This window comes from Uloborus diversus, chromosome 1 (genome assembly GCF_026930045.1).
Source record: "Uloborus diversus isolate 005 chromosome 1, Udiv.v.3.1, whole genome shotgun sequence".
NCBI lineage: Eukaryota > Metazoa > Arthropoda > Arachnida > Araneae > Uloboridae > Uloborus > Uloborus diversus.
The window spans coordinates 107901193-107924149 of NC_072731.1; the positions used below are offsets into that span (position 1 = coordinate 107901193).

Here is a 22957-nt window from a genome sequence, read left to right on the forward strand (position 1 = left end):
CGCGTAATCTGCAATCTTTAGGAGTTTGGATTTTGAAAGACGGGAAAATTTTATTTGTTTGCATTGCCGCATCCACGTAAAACCGAAATTCATCCGCGTAAAATAAAATAAAGGTGTCAAATCTTAAACCGTGTATTAATCGAAACCGCGTGAAATAAACCCGCGTAAAACGAGGGTCTACAGTATAACTAAAAATTATTTTCACTTCTAGCAGGAGATCCGCTACCGATACCTATGATTTAACGATTCTCATATTTAGACGATATATTGGTCATGTTTAACTGCAGATCTAACTCCTAATAACACTTAAGGAACCGGATATTATATCAAATTGCGTTTGTAACATAAACTAATAAGTTACGCTTTAATGATGTCCAAGCAATGGGATTCATCCCACGTATCCTTAAACAACTTGTAGCTTTCAGTGAGTTTAAATTAGTTAAATAATCGTGATCAGTATAACACGGAGCTTAAGAGCGACATAATTTTTGTCATTATGTCCTGGTTAAAAAGCGGGACATGAATATCGTTATTTAATTTTCCTTTTAACACATTATTTTCGTCCTTTGGTAAGAATATTACTTGTCTAGTGGTTAGCATACGAAGCTCGTATTCCAGAGGCCAAGGGTTCAATTCCCAGACAAGGCAATTTAGGTTAGGCTCATGAACCATGTTCATCAAAAGTAATAAATTAGATATTAAATAGTCAAGAAATTAACTAATGAAGAAATTAAAAATCAAGGCATTAAAATAAATTAAATAATCAAGATAGTAAAATATATTAAATAATCAAAATATTTTTGAAAAAAAAAAATTGCCATGTGTAGTTTTTACCGTAAAATTTTAGATTTTTTTTAAAACTGTGTAGTGGATTGAGCTCTCTAGTAAACCTTTTGGTTGATTGGCACTATCAAATGTAGCAATTGTACTCTCGCGTTATGTTTTTCGGATACACTGATGAAGATTTTATTGAATTTCTTGACACGGGAAGCAAGAAAAGGAGATGTTTGCAAAACCGAAAGTTCATAAATGATTGCCATGTTTCAACATATATATTCCACAATATTTCGTCTAATTTTAGAAACTTTAAAACTTGACGATTAATTCTTATAAATCTCAATTTGAGTGATTATTTTATAACACCGGTTTATTTATGATTGTTTATTGTATTAAAAATGAAAGGGATATACTAAATATACAGTACTAGCTGATCTGTGCATAACATTCGTGGTCGAAATTTATATCCCTGCTTTAAAAATACTACTTGAAAGCAACCTATGTGAAAATTTACATTTTGTGATTATACTATGTGAAAATTTACTCTACCAAGCGAAAATTTACATTTTCGCTAGCTAGAAAATTATCGGACTCGATATTTCACTTACTCGGTAATTATTTAAAAATGCATAATCCGTCATAGTTCAGTATGTTTAATGAACTTTATTGAAAAGAACTGTAGGCTGCTGCAAGGGGGAAAAAAGTAAAGAGAATTCCCGTTGCATTAACTTTTCCTGAGTTGTTTTACGCAAATACTTACTTTAATATGCTACAAAGGCAGACGGCTGGAGTAGTTACTCGATCCCGGTACTATTCGGTTGAGAGCCGAATGCTCTACCGACGCCGGTGAAATAAGCTTTAAAATGAGTAAAAAATCATGAAACTTGGTAAAGGAATAAGAAAGATCTCGCAGCCCGGCAGAAAACTAAGCTGGATAAACAACATATTATACTATATTATATACATATATGACACTTTGAAGAAAAAAGTATAAGAAATATAATCATTTTATTATATCAATATTTAATGCCTAAATTATTTATTCTCCGTTTTAAAATACAGCTTACACAAACTAAATTGTAATAAGTATTTGGGAAATGAAATTCATGCTTAGACTACAAAATCTATTTAGTTGAATAGGAAATAGTGAAAATTACATCGTCACTCAAAAATACGCATAGGAATGTCGATACCCGTTGTTTTTCAAAAGAGCTTCGTTTTATGTTCGCATAACTAAATTCGTAATTTCAAAAAAAAAAAAAAGTCTGCAAAAAGATAACATTGTATAAAACTTTTACTTTTAATAACATCATTACAAAATCTTTCTGCGTTTTCTGAAATTAACATACGCCGCATTAAATCGTAACCAGTATGGATGCAATGTTTGGAGAAAATTTGAACAAAGTTCAGATATTGCAGTAAATATTTTTCAAAAACTAATGCATTTGGTACGAAGAATGAAACCATTGTTTCAACTGCTCGCTACAGAGTTAATCCTGGCAGTCTGAATGTAGCTTAGAGAGAAACTTTATTATGAAACAAAAGTAAAACGTAAAGCACTTTGAACATTCGTATAAACAGATTAGTTTCTAGTAAGTAGATTAATTTTATCTGATACACATGTTTCTGAAATTTGTTGTGCACGTTGATGTCCGGTTGAAAGTCATGAGTTTATGCAATGGTTTGATTCCTTTAATACCTTTGGCCTTTGAAACAGTGAATAAAATTTGATATCAAAAGTTAAGTTGTATGTGTTTAGTAAATATTTTTATTAAATAATAATTGTCAGCCATACATTTTATAAAGATAAATGTTTTGTGGGAATATTTTTTAACTTCAATGAATTTGATTTTTTTTTTTTTTTTTTGCTTTTTTTTTAAAATTGTTTTATTTAGTTACTCATTACTTCCGTTTTCATAACTGCAGTTTAATTTTTTTTTTAATTTCTTAATTTTTTTATGATTAAACAAAACATAAAATTTCTGAGTAGAAGCAGTGCTTGACTTCTCCGGAGTACTGCTGCAACTCACTTGGAAAACTTCAAGTCACACAACTGGTAGATTTTATTAACTTAATCCTGGGAACTTTTCCTGGATTAAGAGTTGCAAGAAGGTGCATGCGGTACTAGCTTCTGTGAACATAAAAGCGTCATTGAATTTATTCTGCTCAATTGAAGTATGTAAGATCTAGATCGAGTAAATTGCTCTTTTTTTTTCGAAATGAATATCAAATTATTTAAAATTTTTAATTCAATATAACCAATAACTTACGTAAGGTTATACAAAGCAAAATAATAACTATTAAGAAACTTCTATAGCAAAAATATAATTTTGTTCACTAATAATAAGTTTTGAAGCTTCGAACTGTAACATTTAATCGACCTGTCAACGTGTTTACCTTACCTTCCTTCAATGATGATGATAAAAACAAAGAAAATTTGTCATTTGAAGATCAAAACACTCGCTTAAATATGCATTCTTAAAATTCACAACATATCACATTTAGGCTGATTAAAGGATTGTGGAATTAGTCAGTAAATCTGCATACTTGCATTTGAGGTAGAAGTAAGAGATGAAATTACATGGAAAACTTTATACTTACAACCAGCAATGCCAATACTGACTCCTAAGTCCAACTTCAACCCTTGACCCAAACACTTGTTAAAATCCATATACTTACTGTAAATGTCTGTTGTAAATGTCCTGTAAATAAGTATTCTTTTTAATCCTTCGGATGGAAAAGGATAGGTTCTAACTACAAATACTGCAACGTGCAAATAAGCTTTAAAAACATCAATATTTAGTTAATTTTAAAAACTCTAAGATTTATGCGTGAAATAAAAGCTATAAAAGAATATAAGTATTTTTTTTAATGATATGTAAAAATAGTGTTAAATGAAGCATTTAAACGATATTGGAACAAAAATTTAGATATTTTTATTTTTTATAAGTTATTGAAAACTCTAACCATTTTTTTACCATACTAACCATTTTTTTAACATACATATTCGAGCAAAACAGAATAAAAATAACATATATTTCGTATGGTAAGAGCATAGCAGAAAATGCAGCTAATGAGCTTAAAATAGGTTTGATTACCTCTAACATACGAATGTTTTTTTAATGTTTTTCTCGTAAACTGGAGGAGTTATGCAGGAACGTTTTCCGGAATACTCTTTGAACAAGATTTGATAATTTACGTTAACGCCATAAAGCCATTAGAGATCTTGTAAAAGCATTATTTTACCACAGGGAGCCGTGGAACTACATAAAAAATGACATTTATGCGAAAACAATAAATGCGGAAGCATTTAAACGATATTGGAACAAAAAGTTTAGTTATTTTTATTTTTTTATAAGTTATTGAAAACTCTAAACATTTTTTACCATACTAACCATTTTTTTAACATACATATTCGAGCAAAACACAACAAAAATAACATATATTTCGTATGGTAAGAGCATAGTAGAAAATGCAGCTAATGAGCTTAAAATAGGTTTGATTACCTCTAACAAACGAATGTTTTTTTATGCTTTTCTTGTAAACTGGATGAGTTATGCAGGAACGTTTTTCGGAATACTCTTTGAACAAGATTTGATAATTTACGTTGACGCCATAAAGCCATTAGAGGTCTTGTAAAAGCATTATTTTACCACAGGGAGCCATGGAACTACAAAACAAATGACATTTATGCGAAATATTTTATCTTTATGTTACGAATGATAAAAAAAAAGTCTCTAAAATACATATTTGTGCATTTTCTTGTGTGTTTAAAAAAGAAGTAATATCATTTGATCCAAAAGTTTACACAATTACTAAGATTATTTCTTTTATTCATTGTATTTATTCAGTTTCAACAATGACAATTTTATCGGTTCATTAATATATATAGTTTCTATTTTATTTATTTATTTATTAAAAGTATTGCACACAACATAAAAAATCCAGTTACAGTTGCAGCAATAATATAAAAACAACAATTAAAACCAGTCATACATTTAAAATATTAAAACATAAAGACTTAAAATTCTAAAATGACAAGTTAAAAATATCTTAATCCCGTCAATGAATGATAAAAAGTTTGTAAAATTTAAAAATACCAAAATTATCAACATAGTTACGTCTGGTAAAAAAAAAAAAAAAAACATTTGAAAGAATAACGACTCCTAAAAGTCCTACTTAGGACAGCACGTTGTATCGAATTAACGATATCGGAGCAGTCAATTAAATTATGTAGAACCTTTTATAAAAAAAGAAGACACAAAAGGTCACGGCGTAGAGTGGAAACATTATAAATATTACATAAATGAGAGTAAGAATAAGAAAAAAAATCTTGACTATCAGTCGTATAACATAAGTAATAAACAAATTTTGATTGAATCTGCTCAAGCGTTTTAGCTTTATTATTGTAGTAGGGATCCCAAATAAGACTGTAGTACTGGTTTGATATATGAGGAAAAAATGTAGCTTTTGAGAATATTTGAACATTGTGTAACTTAACAACAAAGAACAAGTTTATTCACCACATAAAAAGATAAAAAAACATTTTAATGTAAAATTATCTTGCAAAATAAGTATTGGTACTGATGATACCAAAACAGACAAAAAAAATAAATGCAAGTATTTTTGAAACCTTTTTAATTTATTCTATATCTTATATGTCGAAGAAAGTATTGGATTCGTGAAATGCTTTGAAGTGTGCTAAAAGCAGTTGAAGTTTTTTTTTTTTTTTTAAACTGTCTTTCTGTCTGCTTGTCTGTGTGACTGATTTTGTGTGGCCGCTCCAGAGCAAAAACGAACTGCATGACTTCGAACGAAATTTGAGGCATTAAGTACCAACATGCGAATTGATGCACGCTTGATTTTGGCTTCAATTCCTCAAAGAGCAACTGAACGTTTCCTCTGAAATGCGTGCTTGCTATATTTCAAGTAACAATGCACAGAATCGAACAAAATGGTCCACTGATTGATCTTAAAAGTCACAGGTGCTAATTCAATTTTGATGCAATACGTCAAGGGGTGAAGGGCAATCGAATGTTTTCCCTTTTATTGACTGCTATGTTCTCAGAATTAATGTCTGGAATAACGCAAAATAAATGATCTACCTGTAGAGCTTAGAAGGTATTAGAGCTGATTGAATTTGCGACGAGTATAGCTCAAGAGCTATTGCTATGATTTAAATGAAATTTAATATAAAAGAGAACCTAAACAGAAACAGAATCTGTTTCAATTTCGGCTTTCATTGCTCTAATAGGGCTGATTTTGGTTGTAGTTTGTTCTTAATTTAATCAACAATGTGAAAATTAAAACCTTTTCACGTGAGAGAAAGCCTTTCACGCAGTTCAAATCTTACGAACAAACGGAAAGATCCCAATGATGTTAGTTTTTCAACTTTCGCAACTTTTATTTAAGTCTGTCACAACTTTTTTCCGGTTGCCATCTTATGTTTGCCAACAAGAAAAACGTTTAATTAAAATAGGCAAGACTTTTAAAATGATTATCAATTTTCGCACTTTAATTCTGCTTTTGCGGAGATATTTCAATAATTGGAAAACGGCGTGGTCGCCAAAGTTTTACGTGAGTAAATTTTGTTTCATGATGACCCTATGCAAATAGATATTTCCTTATTTTGCTGTTACTTATTCAATGGAAAAACATTCCCCGCGCAACCACTGGTGTCAAAAAGTAAATGCCAATGAATTCAAATCGGCAAATTCCAAATAATCATCATCTTCCAGTTTCTGAAAATAGCATTTGTAGTAGCGATTTTGTGGACGGTTACATGTTAGATCTAAGAATAAGTTTTCAGCCTAACTATACATACTCTTGAAAGCGCTACACTATTGCTGCGATCAATATTCGAACTCGGAATTAAATACGAAATATTTTCCAATATTGAGACTACTCCCCTCACCAAGTAGCAGCAAAGGACGAGATGATTTTACGATTGTACCCAAATGTGATCCTAATCTCTAATCTAATGTGCCCCCAATCTATTTTCATTTGTGTAAGTAGAAATTATGTGACATTCTTATCATACATCTGATTCTGGGAGAAATGCAATTGGTATCACTCATCACCTAGAGGACATTTTTTAAATTAAACTGTCATGTTAATAAAAGTTTAAATAAAATGCATCTCAACTTTCTCCATGAACCTGCAAATGATGTGTAAAATGATCAGCACAAACAAATACGAAATAAATTATTTGTTATGGAAACATACAATTGCAACTTTGTTGGCATGCTGCTTGCCGTCTGTCCTGCTCCATCACGTCATAAGCCCCATTCGAAAGAACATCACAAAACATATTTCAATCAGTAAAAGTTGTAATAAGTAAATTAATGAAAATAATTGTGCAAGTTACAAGATAAAAACAATAACTAAATTCGAACATAAAAATGATAATAGGGACATTCCATATAAAATCAACAAATTTTCAGAATTTCTTTTTACTCCGCGGATGAGTAAAATTTGCAACTTTTGATCCCTTTTAAAAAGTTCTATCTTAACAGAAAAGATTTGAATTAAGCCTAATTAGAAATTTTCGGTTGTCAAATCATGGTTGAAAAAGTCGTTTTCGTCATTTCGAGCCTAAAAAAGTCGATGAATGACTTTCAGTAGGAAGCTAATATTTTTCCTGTTGTAGTTAGTTATGCATACTAAAAGCACCGAAAAAAAAATAGGTTGATACTAGCAGTCCTTCATGACGAAAAAAATTCTTAAACCATAAGAAACAATGAAAAAAATGCTCTTTCCCTCCACAAAAACTGGATGTTTGTTAGATGATAAAAATTTGAAAATATGAGAGTAAGAAGTCGTTACATTGCCATTTAAAACAAAACAAAAACTCATTTTTTTAAGGTGTAGAAGAGATATAAACCTTTAAATAAAGCATTTGTTTTTTGTTAAAAATATGTTTTGTAAATATAGTTAATAAAACTTGAAAGCTATTTGTTGTCTAAAACTACATTTTGCCAAAATATGAATGAAACATGTTATATGGTATTTTTAAAGGTATTTATCCAGTCTACTTGGCAATCCAGTCTTTTAAGCAATGTGCAAAAGTTATTATTGTATTTCTTTAAAAGCTTATATCTGTTCTACGCTCTAAAAAAAACAAGACGGTTTTTGTTTTATTTTAAAGGGCAATGTAACGATTTCTTACCCTAGCATTTTCAAATTCTTATCGCCTATCCTACAGGTCGCTTTCGGGGAGTGAAAAAAACCCATTTTTTCAGTTTCCCTTATGTTTAAGCATTTTTTTTCATAATGAAGGGCTGCCAGTATCGGCTTATATTTTGTCTGTACTTTTAGTATAGACAATCAACTGCAACAGGAAAAAAAAGTCTCCTACAGTAAGTTCATCATTGGCTTTTTGAATCTCGAAATGAAACAAACAGCCTAATTAGAAATTTTTCGTGGTCAAATCGTAGTTGGAAAGGTGAAGTTCTCGTCAGTTCGAGCCTAAAAAATCAATGATAGACTTACCGTAGGAAACTATTTTTTTTCTTGTTGCAGTTGATTATGCATACTAGAAGTACAGAAAAAAATCAGCCGATACTGGCAGTCCTTTATTATGAAAAATTGCTTATAAACTTAAGAAAAATAGAAAAAAAAAGGTTTTTTTTTTTTCACTCCCCAAAAAAGACTTATAGGGTAGGTGATTAAAGTTTGAAAATGATAGGGTAAGATTCCGTTACAGTTCCCTTTAAAACAAAACAAAAACGGTCTGGTTCTTCTAGGGTGTAGAAGAGATATAAGCCTGTAAAGTAATACAATAATAACTTTTGCACATTACTTAAAAGAGGCCAAGTGGACTGGATAAATACCTTCAAAAATACTATATAACCGTGTTTAAGTCATATATTTGCAAAATGCAATTTTAAACAACAAATAGCTTTCAGTTTTTATTAACTATATTTACAAAACGTAATTTTTTATCAAAAACAAATGCTTTATTTAAAGTTTTATATCTCTTCTACACCTAAAAAACGAGTTTTTGCTTTGTTTTAAAGGACAAAAGGCTTTTTACTCTAGCATTTTCAAACTTTTATCACCTAACAAACACCCCGTTTTTGGGTAGTGAAAAAGACCATTTTTTTTTCTTAAGTTTAACCATTTTTTTCGCCATGGAGGACTATTAGTATAAACCTGTTTTTTTCTGTGTTTCTAGTATGCATAACTAACTACAACAGGGAAAAAAAAAGCTTCCTACTGAAAGTAATCATCGACTATTTTAGGTTCAAAAGAAAGAAAATGGAACTCTTTCAACTCTGATTTGACAACCGAAAATTTCTAATTAGGTTATCTATTCTAATCTGTTCGTTTTATGCACAAATAAAAGTTCATTCTTTCGCCTTTAAAATAAGACATATTTGATCTTCTTTTAAAAATAATCAAAAATTGATCATTTTACTTATACGCGGAGCAAAAAAATAAGATCAGGAATAAAATTTTCCAAGAAAAAAATGTAACAGTAAAGACTATTGGTACATTATACCTACCAAGTTTTATCAAAATCAAAAATGACGCGGCACGAAAATTTCTGAAAATTTGTTGATTTTACGTACAAATAAAATTTCATTATTTCACCTTTAAAATAAGATGTGTTTTATCTTCCTACTAAAGTAGAGAAAAATTTAATAACTAGTTAATTTACTAGAGCTTTTTGAAAAAGGATCAAAAATTGCAAATTTTACTCATCCGCGGAGTAAAAAAATAGCTACATCTCAGGAATAAAAATTTTTCCAGGAAAAAATATAACGGTTTAGGGGTACAGAGTATTGGTATGTATTACCTACCAAATTTTATCAAAATAAATGACTCGGAACTGCCCATTTGTTGAGTTAATATGAAATGACCCAGTATTTAGATAAAAATAATTTTGTGCATTTTACACAATTCTTAAAACATCGGCTTTTAGCTATTTTTTGATTTTATATAACCATTAAACATTTAATACATCATCGAAAAGTCTAAACAATAAATCTAATCTAAGGATGATTTGGTCCAACAGTAATCTTTCATGCACTCCAAGCAGATGGAGCGAGCAATAATAAAGGGAATATCAGCACAACAGTTGCTTATAGAGTCTTTCTTAATTTACCTTCGTGAATTTCATTCCTAACACGTTTCTGTTTTCTTCCTCCTTTCTCTAATTTCCCGTAAAAGTAAGCAATAGAAGCAAATATTATGTAAGACAGCTTAAGGTATCGTAAAATATTACAAACAAACAAGAAATGTTCAAACTAAATTAAATAATTAAATAAGAACTGGAAATTGAAAAAAAAATTAATTAGAGTTTTGAGTTGGGAAAAATGGGCGTCTGCGTGTCTGTCAGTCTGCCCCCCCCCCCTTTCCAGTACTATTAATAGAATAGCATGTTTCGAACAAACTTTTCTTTGTTCGGAAGATCTCGGCAGGGACACTTCCTTCCTACACTTTTTTTTTGACTGGAACAAGTTTTTGTGCATTCCGAAGAGTTCGAAAAAACTCCGCAAAGAACGCCAGAGTTGCGGACTCCTTCGACTCCCGAATGTGACTCTTTTGCCCCAAAATTAGATTGACTCCATCTCTGACGCCGCAGCCATGGTTTCTAATGAAATAATTATTTTTAATATGAATTATTTTATTTTCACATTCTAAAGTTTTAATTTACAGTGGCTCCCAAAAGTGTTCGTACACCTACGACTTTCAATGAAATAGCCCATTATCCATTGGTTAGAATTCATATTTCGGAATAGGTATTTTATTATGAGATCTATGATCTATTTTTAACAAAACTACATGATAATTTTTAATAAAAACCTTAAAACATAATTTTAAAAAAAAATCAAAAACCAAAAACTGTCGGAAATTTTATCTCACAAAAATCTTCGTACACTTTGAAAAAATGTCAAAAAATTAGTAAATAATCTAAATTTTTACAAAGTTATTATTTAGTAGAATATCATGCAGTATCAACAACAGCTTTTAAACGTCTGGGAATAGATTTCTTTGTTTTTTCTTTCTCTCTTTGTGCAAATTCTGAGTAAGTGTTCAACCGCACTTCGAGTCTTACTATTTCTAATTCACTTTTCGTTTCAATGGTGTATTTTCGTAATCTAGCTACCAGATATCTCCAAATATGTTCCATTAAGTTTAAATCTGGCGATTGAGGAGATATATCTAAGTTTAAGGACAATTTTTGAAGCACCAAACGCAAACGTGTGCTTCGTATCCTTATCTTGATTAAAAACAAAGTTGTTTCCGATAACCAAATTTTGGGCTAATAGTTTAATATAGTTTTTTAAAATATTTAAATGAACAGCATGATTCAGTATTTTATCAAAAAATTCCAAATTTCCAAGTCCTGATGCTGCAATGCACCCTCACACTAGAACACCTTCACCGTCCTGATCAACTGATCCAGCTAAGTTCTTAAGATTAAATTCCGCATTTTTTCTTGTTTACAATTATACAGCAATTTAACCCAAAATGTTGAATTTATTTTCATCTATAAGAAGTTCCAAAATGTTTTGAGCTTATTTATCATTGTTATTACTGTTTTTCGCACGAACAAGAAAATTTCTGCGGGAAGAGGTCCCCTTTAATACAACTAATCAGAGAACTTGGCCAACAATTTTAGGTGAAAATTAAACGTAAAATGTTTCATTCAACTATGCAGAAACTTTTTTAGCACTCAAATGCGTATTTTTCATAATTTCTTTAACTGTAAACCTCCGATCACGCTTTGTTAACTTTGTCAGTTGACCTTTTCTTACCTTGTTTTCGATCCGATTCCTGTCTTTAAAGCATTTTATCCAGCACTTCACTATAGAATGGTATAAATTACTTAATATAGAGACGTTTGAAATCAATTGATGGCTACTGTGAGGGAAAAAAATTAAATTTTTGAATCGTGTTTGTTGTTTTCTACGCATACCAGCCATTTTAAAATAAACATAATATTAGGGAATAAAGAGACAAAAAATTAATGGCAAATGACTTTACAGTGTCAGTGAAATGCAAAAATAATAAAAAAAAACCCACATAGGATAATTTAGTCATGAATTTATTTGAAAATATTTCAGTGTGCGAGGACTTTTGTGGCGTATTTTTTCTCTTTCTCTTCGTTTTTTGACAAATTTCAAAAGTAAAATCTGACAATATTTTGAAAAAAACTATTAGGTTTCATTCAGTATGGCATAGGAATGGTGGGAAAAAATTGGATTTCATATTCGAATTCAGTTTTGCGTTATTTTGGTTTTACTACAAAATTTCAAGGTGTACGAACACTTTTGGGAGCCACTGTATGCCACTAAGCGCAAACGATTTTTTTTTTCTTCGAGAATGAAGATTTTTTCTTTAAGTCGACATTTTGTTGTTTTTTTTTAATTTTAAAAGTACATTTATTCATTTTTTGGTAACTGGTAAAAACAAACGATTTTTTTTTTCACAAATCTTTATTTATTTTAATGCGCTTATTCTTTTGCATTCTTTTTTTTTCTTTTTGAAAAGAATTAAATATTTTTTTTTAATGGGAAAAATATATCAGCTGCTTCGTTTAAAAGGTTCTTCTACTTTGTTTGTTCTTTTATTATTTTTCTACGTATCAATTTCTTCAGACATGAGCGGCATTTTATTTCTATGTATCAGATTGTTAAAAAGGAACGTTTGAAATAATTTGCTATTTTAGCTAATTTTGAGAACATTGATCTGATGCTAGAACATCGATATTGGTTTGCAGGAAAGTCGGCTAGTTTAGTTGTGGACGGAACTGCTTGTTAAAGCAAAACAACGTGTTTTTAACAGAATTTGCAACCTAAGATAATAGAAAAAAACATTGATCTGAAGCAAGAAAATCGGTGCTGTGAAGTGCAGTTCTAGGCGGAACATATTGATCAATTAATGTAATATACCCTGTTGTAGTTTTCCCATTTATGTTTCCTCTCTTTTATTACTTTCGTGAGAAAAACTTACTCCAGCATCTCATGCATGAGGCATTCTGCATTTTCTCCAACATGTGAAGAAAACTAGAATTTATGTAATTGCTTAGCTGGAGTATGCTCAGAAAAACATTCAGGTTCATTAGAAGAGTCTGCAAAAGACATTTTTGATTAGTTACGACCATTCTTTTCATGCCGCGTCATAATGATTCTCACCTGTTTCATTTGAAACCCTCTCTTTGTCTCTATCATAGGTTAAGGAAGTAGCATTTACGATCGTAACATTTGTTGGCGTTTCTGCATTGTTTGAGTTAACGACAACATCAAAGAGGCATTCTGGGACAACAGGTTTATTTAGAGGGAAAAATTACATCTCTTAAACCAATAATGCTTGCCCTGGCTACTGCTGATTAAGTTCATGCGTTTGCAATCAAAGTAGCAAAGTATTTTCTCTTAAAAGATGTTTAAGGATGACTTTTCACTGCGTTTTGCTCTTCATTCCTGCAGATTGCTTTGAATTGTATTTCTGAACTGTGTGCCGCAATGAAAGAAGGTAAAATTGTTTTCTTATTGTTTAAAAAGGTAAATCAATAAAATATTGAAAGGATCAGTATTTATATTAATATCCTCAAAAGTGCTGTCTTAAATCACATGCTGAAAACTCATATTTTTTAATTTTACTTTTAAATAAAAATTATCGGTATAAATCGGTAAAAAACGATCCCCAATACACCTAATTAAAAACATCATTTTTTAAGCAAGTGGGACGGCAGTTTCTAACATAGATGGTTAACAGTTTTATAATAAAAAGTAAGATAATATTAAGTAAGTAGAGTGTGTTTAATTTTTTACCATTTCTTTAGAAAACTTTTTACCAATTGTGTATTTATTCGAAAGAATCGTATTTTTTTTTTTTTCATTATCAAATACTGCTTAAAATAAATGAATTTACCGGTTCAGTGTTAGTTAGGGATCCTTAAATGTATTACTTCATTTAAGCGAAAATATCTGAACGAGGTTTAAAACTGTTTTTTCTTTAACATCCAAATATATACTACAGAGAGTTTTTTTTTAGTGTGCTAAATTCAATTTCCGTAATTTTATGCCCATTCTTGAAAAGTGTAACTGTTGCTATATTTATCTCGGTAACTTTACTATGGCGATCCAAGCTTAGTGAATGCATTAATTGCATGTTTTTGGTTTTGGTTCAATACACTGAAAAAAGAAATAATTATCGTTTCCATTTCGGTCCAAATCGAGCCTTTGAAGGTCTGCATTTTAAACCTGACCAAGAAATACAACTTCAGAATGCCCATAAAATTTTTTGAGTAAAACAAATGTTTTAGTTTTTTGATAAGAACTGCTGTCAGATGGCGCTAGAACCAGTGTCATTATAGAGTGCATTGGAACTTTACTATACATAGATTTAACAATTATGACGATATGTATTGCTCTTCAGAAATTACAGTCGAACCCGCTTAATGGAATGCCAACTTGCCATTAAAATTATTTTACTAAGCGGGATATTCCATAATCCAGGATCAAAATAACAAATTACAACGGTTTGGAACTTGGAAAATGTATTACAATAAGCGGGAGAGTCTTTTAACCGGTATTCTAATGAGCGGGCCGGACTGTATTTGTGTGGTAACATGCTTTGGTAGGGGAACCATTCCTCCGCTTTGGGGTAAGAGATAGTACTAGTAGCAGTAGTAGGAGTTGCTCTACAGCATGATTTAGAAAAAAAATGTCTAATGGAAGCCTACTTAGGATTCGAACTTAAACGTAATTTATTCGAAGATTTTAATGTCCGCTTACATTCCTTTGCTTCTCACTGCCTCATATATCAAGTCGAAGATTAAAAAACATCGCATCATTATTATTTTAGAGAGATCTATGAATGCATTTAAGTTTTTTTCCATTAATATATAAGCAATATTTAAATCTCATTTTATGTAATTTTCTGCGCGATACAGGTTTATATACGCTATTTATGGTACATTTATTTTTATCTTGATTTCACAGACGCTGTTTCTTTTTAAAGTTGTTTCTAAACGAATACAGGTATATGAGTGCAAAATTCAACTTGTCAATCCAATTCTTGTTATTAAAAATTCATAAACATTAAATCAACTAAAAGAATGTTATAATTACTTTATCAATTAATTATAAGTTCTTTTTCAACACCATTTTTAGTCACACATCAAAATCATCACATCTTCTTATGGAGTTTTACGTTTTTAAATAAGGAATATGCTATATCTTCAAACAAATATGATGAACCACTGCTGATGTTTTTTCAGTAAAAACTTCTCTTTCTTTTCTTTCCAGGCTCCGACATCATATCATAACCCAAACATGTACCAAAATGATTACTTAGACATTGAGGCTGAAATTATGGAAGGAGTAGAAGATTTGGACTACAGTTCTGTTATGCCGCTGAATCCAACGACGAGCATAATAAATGTAACTGCTCAGCTCATTTGCAATTACACTCTGAACTGCACTGATGAAGAAAGAAATTTGACATCATCCAGAATTGCTCCATACAGTACACTGGAGAGGGTAATCGCTATAGTCGTGCCAATTCTTTTTGGAATTATCGTCGTTGTTGGACTAATTGGAAACACGCTAGTGGTTGTAGTTGTTGCGTGCAATCCGCAAATGAGGTCGACCACTAATATGCTCATCATTAACTTGGCCATTGCTGACCTACTTTTTATCATGTTCTGCGTCCCTTTTACAGCTTTTGATTACGCTCTCCCCTATTGGCCATTTGGAGACTTATGGTGCAGGTAATAGATAAGTTTTTTTAGTAATGATTATTTTTGTATTAATAAAAATCATAGCTATTGTAAATATATTTGTTCATTATAATCCATAACGTACACCATAAAAATAAAATAACTCGAAATAATTTGACCTTTAGCGAATGTTATTTTTAATAATGAAATTTTCACTATTTTTTAAATTATTTGAAGAATATTTGTGACGCATTCAAAATTTTAAAATTTTAAACTTAACACTAGAATTATAGCATTCTTTATATCCCTAGAAATATTCTTCGTATACCGAAAAATATGGCGGGGGTCATTTTAACCCTCGGAAAAGAAATATGTATAGTTCCCTGCATAATGTTGTGTATTTGTAAAAAATTGCGAAAAATAAACTTATTTATAATAAATGCAATTTTTTTAAAAATGATTCAGATATTTTAAGGGTATATAATGAAGTACGGAAACTAGCGGCTAATTTTCTGCAAAATCATTATGAATGCTTACAGTTCTTGCAACGATGTGTTCCAAGAGGCATTTTTGAGTTTCTGATCTGTTTAAGCAGAATGTATTTGCATTTTTTTTGTCTAAGCTGTCAAAATGACACTTGCTCATGCGTTTAAGTTTAACCCTTTCGTTTGAGCAGAAAAAAGAAAAAAAAAACACTTTTTTCTTGAAAGCTTTATATTATAACAAGGTACGATTATTTAGGAAAAGTTTGAGAAGAATTAAGCTTTTTATTAAAATTTAGAGGAGGAGTTAGCAAAAAAAGTTCGATTGGGGTATAAATGATCCCTTTCATAGTTCTAGTGTTAAGTTAAAAACCTAAGATCTAACCATTAAAGTTAAGTAAGACATTATGCCTTTTTTGTCTTTTATCGGCCTAATAAGTTCAGAAAATAATGAACCATACAGATATGAATTTGCAAATCGTTTTCAGTCAGATTAATGTTTTTAGAGTTGATGTGTTAATCTAACTTTACCACTTAAAGTTAAGTTAAAAATTTTGCCTTTTTGTCTTTTGTCGGCTCACGAATTAGAAAATATTGAACCGTAAAAACGCATTAGCATATTGTTTTCAGTAAGAATAATGTTTTAAAAGTTTATATATTAATGTATTCTAATATGTTGTACAGTTAATTATAAATAAGTGAATTTGCCTTTAATAATACGTAACTAATTTCCAAACCACAAGTAATTATACCCATGGGCTTCAAAGTGCTCAAGTAAGAGAATTCTGCAAAATTAGTTAAGAACGTTGACAAGAGAGCACTTTCAACTGCGTTCGGAAGTTATTGCGTACTTAGTCGATATTAAATGAACGCGAATTATTTGAAAATTGTATTGCAGACACGTTATTGAAACTTAAAAAAGAATGAGTGTTTAGTTAAACTTCACATTGCTTTTTCGCTTTTTTAAACGTTTTTATTGAAACATATTTTTATTTAACTTAAATATAAAATTTCTTACTTTTAAAATCCACATGTTTTGTCAGCACCTTCTCTCTAGTGTACAAACGTTGAATTTGCTACAGTATCTTTTCTTTTTTCACCTTTTTAATCGTTTCAAATAAAATGTTAACGAATTTAAAAAGTTAATCTTAAATTCCTTTACATATTTTTGAAAGGATTATGTTTTAAACAATTTCTAACAGAATGTTTCCCATACTCTTAGGCATTTTATTTCACTAATTTTGTACGCTAGATTCTTTTGGAGACTATTTTTAGAAAAGTTACACTTTTTTTGAACCAAAATAAACATATCAACAACAGAATCATTTACAAAACCATTTTTTCTATCATATAACTTCACAATTGAATGCCTATATTTAAAAGGTAAATAAAGTAAAAACTATTTTCTACCACTATAAAAAGATCTTAATTTAAGCAGAATGTTTAAAAATGCTTACAGTCGTTTTAAAGAATTAAACAAGAATCTTAGGCAAACGAAAAACTACATTATTATTAAAAAATAAGGATGATAATAAAATATTTACATCTCAATAATCAACTGTTTCAAACAAAAAACGTGATAGCTATTTCTTTTGTACGAAGAATAAAGTTTAATATTTCACATAAAAAAAACCTAATTAATTTACGTAAATAAATAATTAAACTAAGATTGGGGTGCAGCTGCCTGATAAACTAATCGGAACGATTTTCAGTGTGTCATCAGGTGCGATACCGTCAAAATTCCGTTCTACTTAAAAACAAAAACTTCTAAAATTTCCTTCAACTACCTTCTTCGATTGCACACTGCACTCCTTACCATAGGAGATCTCAATGAACCACCGCATAGATAGGACATTTCATTCAAATAGCGAACTAATTAAGTCAAAGTTGGAACTTATTTTCTCTGATTAAAAACAAATTCATTAATACATTTCTTTACAGATGGATATTATAATAAACTAACTTGTTTACTCCACCTGACCGTAAATATTGAAAGATGTTTTGCCTGACTTTCTTTCCATCTGAATGAATATTTTCTGTATGGTTGAGTTCGTAGTCATTAATGTACTCAATACATTAATGTGAAATCAATCGTAACGACAAATTGATTTTGGCAGTGGCATGGAAAATGATGTGATTGCGAAATTCGTAATAAATCATGTGATATTGAGCTATCTGCTACATTTTAATTACGATTGATTTGATAGGGAATGCACATTTGAAAGTTATTTCTATCATAAATTTAGTGTCGTATTGTGCATTTTAATGCTCTTCATAAAATGAGCTATTTTCGAAAAAATAAAGATAACATTTTCTAGGGAAAAAAAGAATGACTACAGAAAGTGTAGTTTTTCTAGATTTACCAAGTTTGTTAGAATTTTTTCTAAAGTCTATTTTATGTAAAGCTCTGTTAATAAAACCACCAAGTGAAACAAAATAGCATGTTCCGCTCAATAAATAAAAAAAACATAGTTATGATCAATGAAGGCAATTTTTGAATAAAATAGTATGTTAGATAAGAGTTGTATAATATTTGTTTCAGTTATAATATATTTGTATCAGTTATAATATATAAGTATAACATTTATTTCAGGTTTATTAAAACAAGAGCTGTTTGTTGGTACATTTCGTAATTTATTTTGCACTTTTAACGAGATTATTCCGTCGCACGACTGTGTGATACTTATTTTTTATCTGTACCACTCAGTTTATGTGACACATTCATTTGGCTGTTTTTTATTCACAATTTTTGATATGTTTTCTAAATGATTTTACCTTAATTTCACATTTGCTCTTTTATGTGGATATATATAACAAGGCTTTCTTTTATAGCATGTTTTGCGACTGAATTAGGGATTTCAAATGTGTAAAATGTGTCTTAAATTTAAGAAATACATGTTCTCATGATATTGGAATCTCTCTTTTTTTAATTAGTCGATTTATAAGCATCGCATAATTAAAAAAGAAATGTGAAAAAATTTATTAATAGACAAGTGATGGATAAAATTTTGCAGTTATATTAAACATGAGCGGAAATCCAGAAATGATCTCAAAAAGCTATAAAAGTTTTTTAAAAAGATGAAAGGTAATACTTTGCTCATTCAAGAAAATATCTAATCACAAAATTATACTTCGTGAAAACGAAAGATGAATGAAACTACTAAGTTTCGAAAAATGATCTTAGTCAGAAAATATTTACAGTTAATTGTAAATATCCTTTTCAAATTGTAAAGTAAGACAAAACACCGTTAGAAGAAGCACAAATTTTCAAATTACAGCAGACACGTGTTTCGGCGTTACCGGGAACGCCTTTTTCAATGCAAAAAATAATGAGCTTATGGATGAAAAGACATTTGTCGGATGTCTTTTCTTCTTGTCGTTGTTTTGTCTTACTTTACTGTTCAGTACAAAGGTAATTATTTATCTTATCTTTATCTTTTTAAAATAGTTTAAAATTGTAAATTCAAATGCTACTCATTTTAATGTTTAAGTTTAAAATTTGATACAGGCAATGACATCACAAAACAATTTTAAAATTACATTAAAAGGAATAAAAGTCTGCACGTTAGAAGAGGAATTGTGTAAGGAATGAAGTAAAATTTTTATATTGTGTAATATTAATGCAGATAACTAACAACAACAAACATGCATATTTTAAAAGTAATACATTTTAAAATGAGTAATTTTTGAGCATTTCAGTACAGTATATTTATGAGTTAGTAGGTCTAAATAAGCATTTACGTAAATAGTATTATTTTGAAACCTTTGGTTCATTTAATTACTATTTTTTTTTCTATATTAGCCGAGAAACGAAGCATTAAAATAACATGCTAGTAAAATTTAAAATGAACCACAAATAAATAACCTAACTTTAAGCATACTTTATTTAATTTGCAAAATTTAAGACTTTCTTTTCATATTTAGTCAGTTGTATTACTCTTAATTTATGAAATGAATATTTCAATCTAATTCTTGTTAAGGTGTCATAACACAGTTAGATGTCATGTTTTTATATTCTAAAGAAAATAATTTTGCGAAAAAATTACAAAATATAACAGAATTAAAATAGCACTGGTTTGGTTACTAATCAATAACCTTACTCATACTTGTAAAATTGTAAAATTATTTTAACTCTATTTTATTACTTTATTTGTACTTTATACACGTTGTTCTCGTTTTACTCCTTACTCATACATATTTTAAAATTCAAAACTTCGAAAAATGAAAAACAAGCGATTTATTACCAATGAGCTTACTGTTTATTTGGCGGACAACACAATTTAATTTGTTTTGAGGTATAATAAAATAATTATTTATTTATGTAATGGTACTAAACATATTTTCTTTTTTTTTTTATCTTTAGGGTTGTGCAATATCTAGTGATTGTGTGTGCGTATGCTAGCATATACACTCTAGTCCTGATGTCTTTAGACAGGTTTTTAGCGGTAGTACATCCAATAGCATCGATGTCCGTCCGTACAGTCAAGAATGCTCTGGTGGCTATAAGTGTCATGTGGGCCGTAATCGTGGTTGCCTGCGTCCCAGCTTTGCAGTCGCATGGGCAAGTCTCTTATACAATTGAAAACACAGAGTTCTCCGTATGCGTCTTTCTCTCCAATGAAGGGTGAGATTATTATTAACACGTATTAAAGTATTTCACGTTAAGAAAAATAAAGCTGTTAATTTTAGTTTTTTCGCAGTAATTTAAATTGGAATTACATGAAAAGTCCCATAGGTGTATAAATTGTCCCATATGCTTATCATTTTATTGAAAATTTTAACACTTGTTTCGGAAAGTATTTAAAACTCACTATTAATTGTAAGGAGCTGAAAAAACAGTGGTTATCATTTAAGTTTTAGTATTTTACCAAGTAGAATTACCACTTAAAAATATATTTTAATGTAACACATTTACAACTAATCTCTAAAAGCAATCACTGAGCAAAACATTTTCATTTTAAGTTGTATTGTAAGGGCATCGATAGGAAGAAAATGCAGTCAACTGTGAAATTATCACGATAAGTATAAATGTCACATTTTTTTTCAACAATTGTGCCTGCAATTTGAGACGACGACGATTTAATACGAAAATTTAGGTTTTGCATACTCGCAAGCAACCCCCTATTTTGTAAGAACTCTACTCCAATTACACCAGAAATATCAGTTTGCTTAGCAATGAAATTACGATTGATAAACTAGAAATTATTTTTATATGTTTACTGGCATAAGAATCCGTATAAAATAGAGCATGGCTTAGAAAGATTAGCAAAACCCTGTATTTTTAAGACTGCGTAATGTGGTAGTTTTTTATAAATTTCAGAAGGGAATGATCGAATGTTTAGTTGTAAAAGGTAGCCCAAAATTATCGTAAGATTTGAATTTGCTGCCATTTTGAAGTAAATTGTTGGCAATCCTGAAATAAGAACAATTCGACAGTTGGGAGTTTAGGGTTATTAAATATGGAGCGCTATACCATACACATAAACACACAGACACACAATAGCACGTTTTATTTATTGAACAGTTATTTCAATAATATTGAATGTTGCGGCTGTTACTGTTATTCACGCTCGATATCGTAACACGGTTATGCATGGGTGATTGTGGGCTTGTTGACAAAGACCTATCACTTCAAATTACCCCATAAGAAGAAATCTAATGATGTTACATTACACGATCTAGGGCGCCAATTCTGATCATCGAAACTAGAGAGCACACGATCAGGAAATGATTTATGCAGTAACTGAATTGTTTCACTGACTGTATGGTAGCATATAACAGTTCATTTTTACTAACCCTCAGCTCTCAGTTGTCAAATTGTTCTTTTTTTTAATCGCTGCCAGCAGTTTACGGCAAAAATGGTAGCAAGTTCAAATTTTGCGTTAATTTTGGGAAACCCTTTATATGCTGCTTATTGATAACGAAGCACCCAGAAATCTAAAAAAATTCAATTCATTACGAATACTTCTGTAAAAAAATTAACTGCAAATTAATGTGAAGGTAAACTAATAGCTTAGAAATTGCCTTGAACAGTTTTAATTCTGCAACTGTTTCAAAACTTTTTGAAAAATATTTTAATGTATCAGCAAATTTTGAACTGAGGCAGTGCATTGCTAATGTTTTTAATGTTGCAAACCAATGTTATCACAAATTAATAATTTCTTGAGCATTTTTAATTCTAAAATTTTTCTACTTTTGCTAGTTTATATGTATTTTTTTAACCTTTAAAACAATGTATTTATGATCTTCAATGTTTCCCTTACAGGTACAGTTACATGGCATATCAGATATGCTTTTTCCTATCTTCCTACATCGTACCGCTGGGACTTATTTTCGTGTTGTACATGTTGATGCTTAAACGCTTGTGGTTTGGAGTGACGCCTGGTGGCAGAGTGAGTGCAGAAAGCCTTCGTTCCAAAAAGAGGGTGACAAGGATGGTAGTCATTGTCGTTGTCATCTTTGCCGTCTGCTGGTGTCCGATACAGATTGTGCTCGTGCTCAAAAGTGTACACGCGTATTCTCTCACAACTGGGAAGATCATTTTGCAAATCACGTCACACATTCTCGCGTACATGAACTCTTGCGTCAATCCAATTCTATATGCGTTTCTTTCCGATAACTTTCGAAAAGCATTCAGGAAGGTGGTTGCTTGCCGTCCGAAGCGGGGCTCTTTGCCAGGAAAATGTAACCAGGAAAACCGAACTGAACGGGAAACGACTTTTAACAACGGGACTACGACGCGGACTAACAATCCCAATTCTTCAAACGATATATTGTAGATTTATTTCCCTTCGATTTAGAACGGAAACTTCCAAACGTTTTTGAGCCAAAATTTTAAAGTCTTTATTTAAATTCATACATCTTGTCGCTGAAAAAAGCATTCCTCACCGAAATAGTTGAAAGTGTCTTTTTACTTTTCCTTTGCTTGCTACGTTGTAATGATAGTATCGTGGCATATTCGTTTTCTTATTTTGGAAAGAAAATATTCATATTGGTTTATCTTTTGGATTGGAATTACTGCAAA

At 30.3% G+C, this 22957-nt stretch overlaps 1 protein-coding gene across 1 annotated transcript; it reads left to right on the forward strand.

Annotated features, from left to right (window-relative positions):
• The first annotated feature begins 15065 nt into the window (after positions 1–15065).
• LOC129234270 (allatostatin-A receptor-like) lies at positions 15066–22712 on the forward strand. The gene is made up of 3 exons (XM_054868269.1): positions 15066–15502; positions 20297–20557; positions 22199–22712. Exons 1-3 carry the CDS (start codon positions 15066–15068, stop codon positions 22710–22712), a joined length of 1212 nt encoding a protein of 403 aa, XP_054724244.1.
• The last annotated feature ends 245 nt before the right edge of the window (positions 22713–22957 follow it).

Coding starts and splice junctions, on each gene's coding strand:
- LOC129234270 (XM_054868269.1), top strand. CDS start 15,066: ATGTACCAAAATGATTACTTAGACATTGAGGCTGAAATTATGGAAGGA. Junction 15,503..20,296: donor TTTGGAGACTTATGGTGCAG/GTAATAGATAAG, acceptor TTTTATCTTTAG/GGTTGTGCAATATCTAGTGA. Junction 20,558..22,198: donor GTCTTTCTCTCCAATGAAGG/GTGAGATTATTA, acceptor TTTCCCTTACAG/GTACAGTTACATGGCATATC.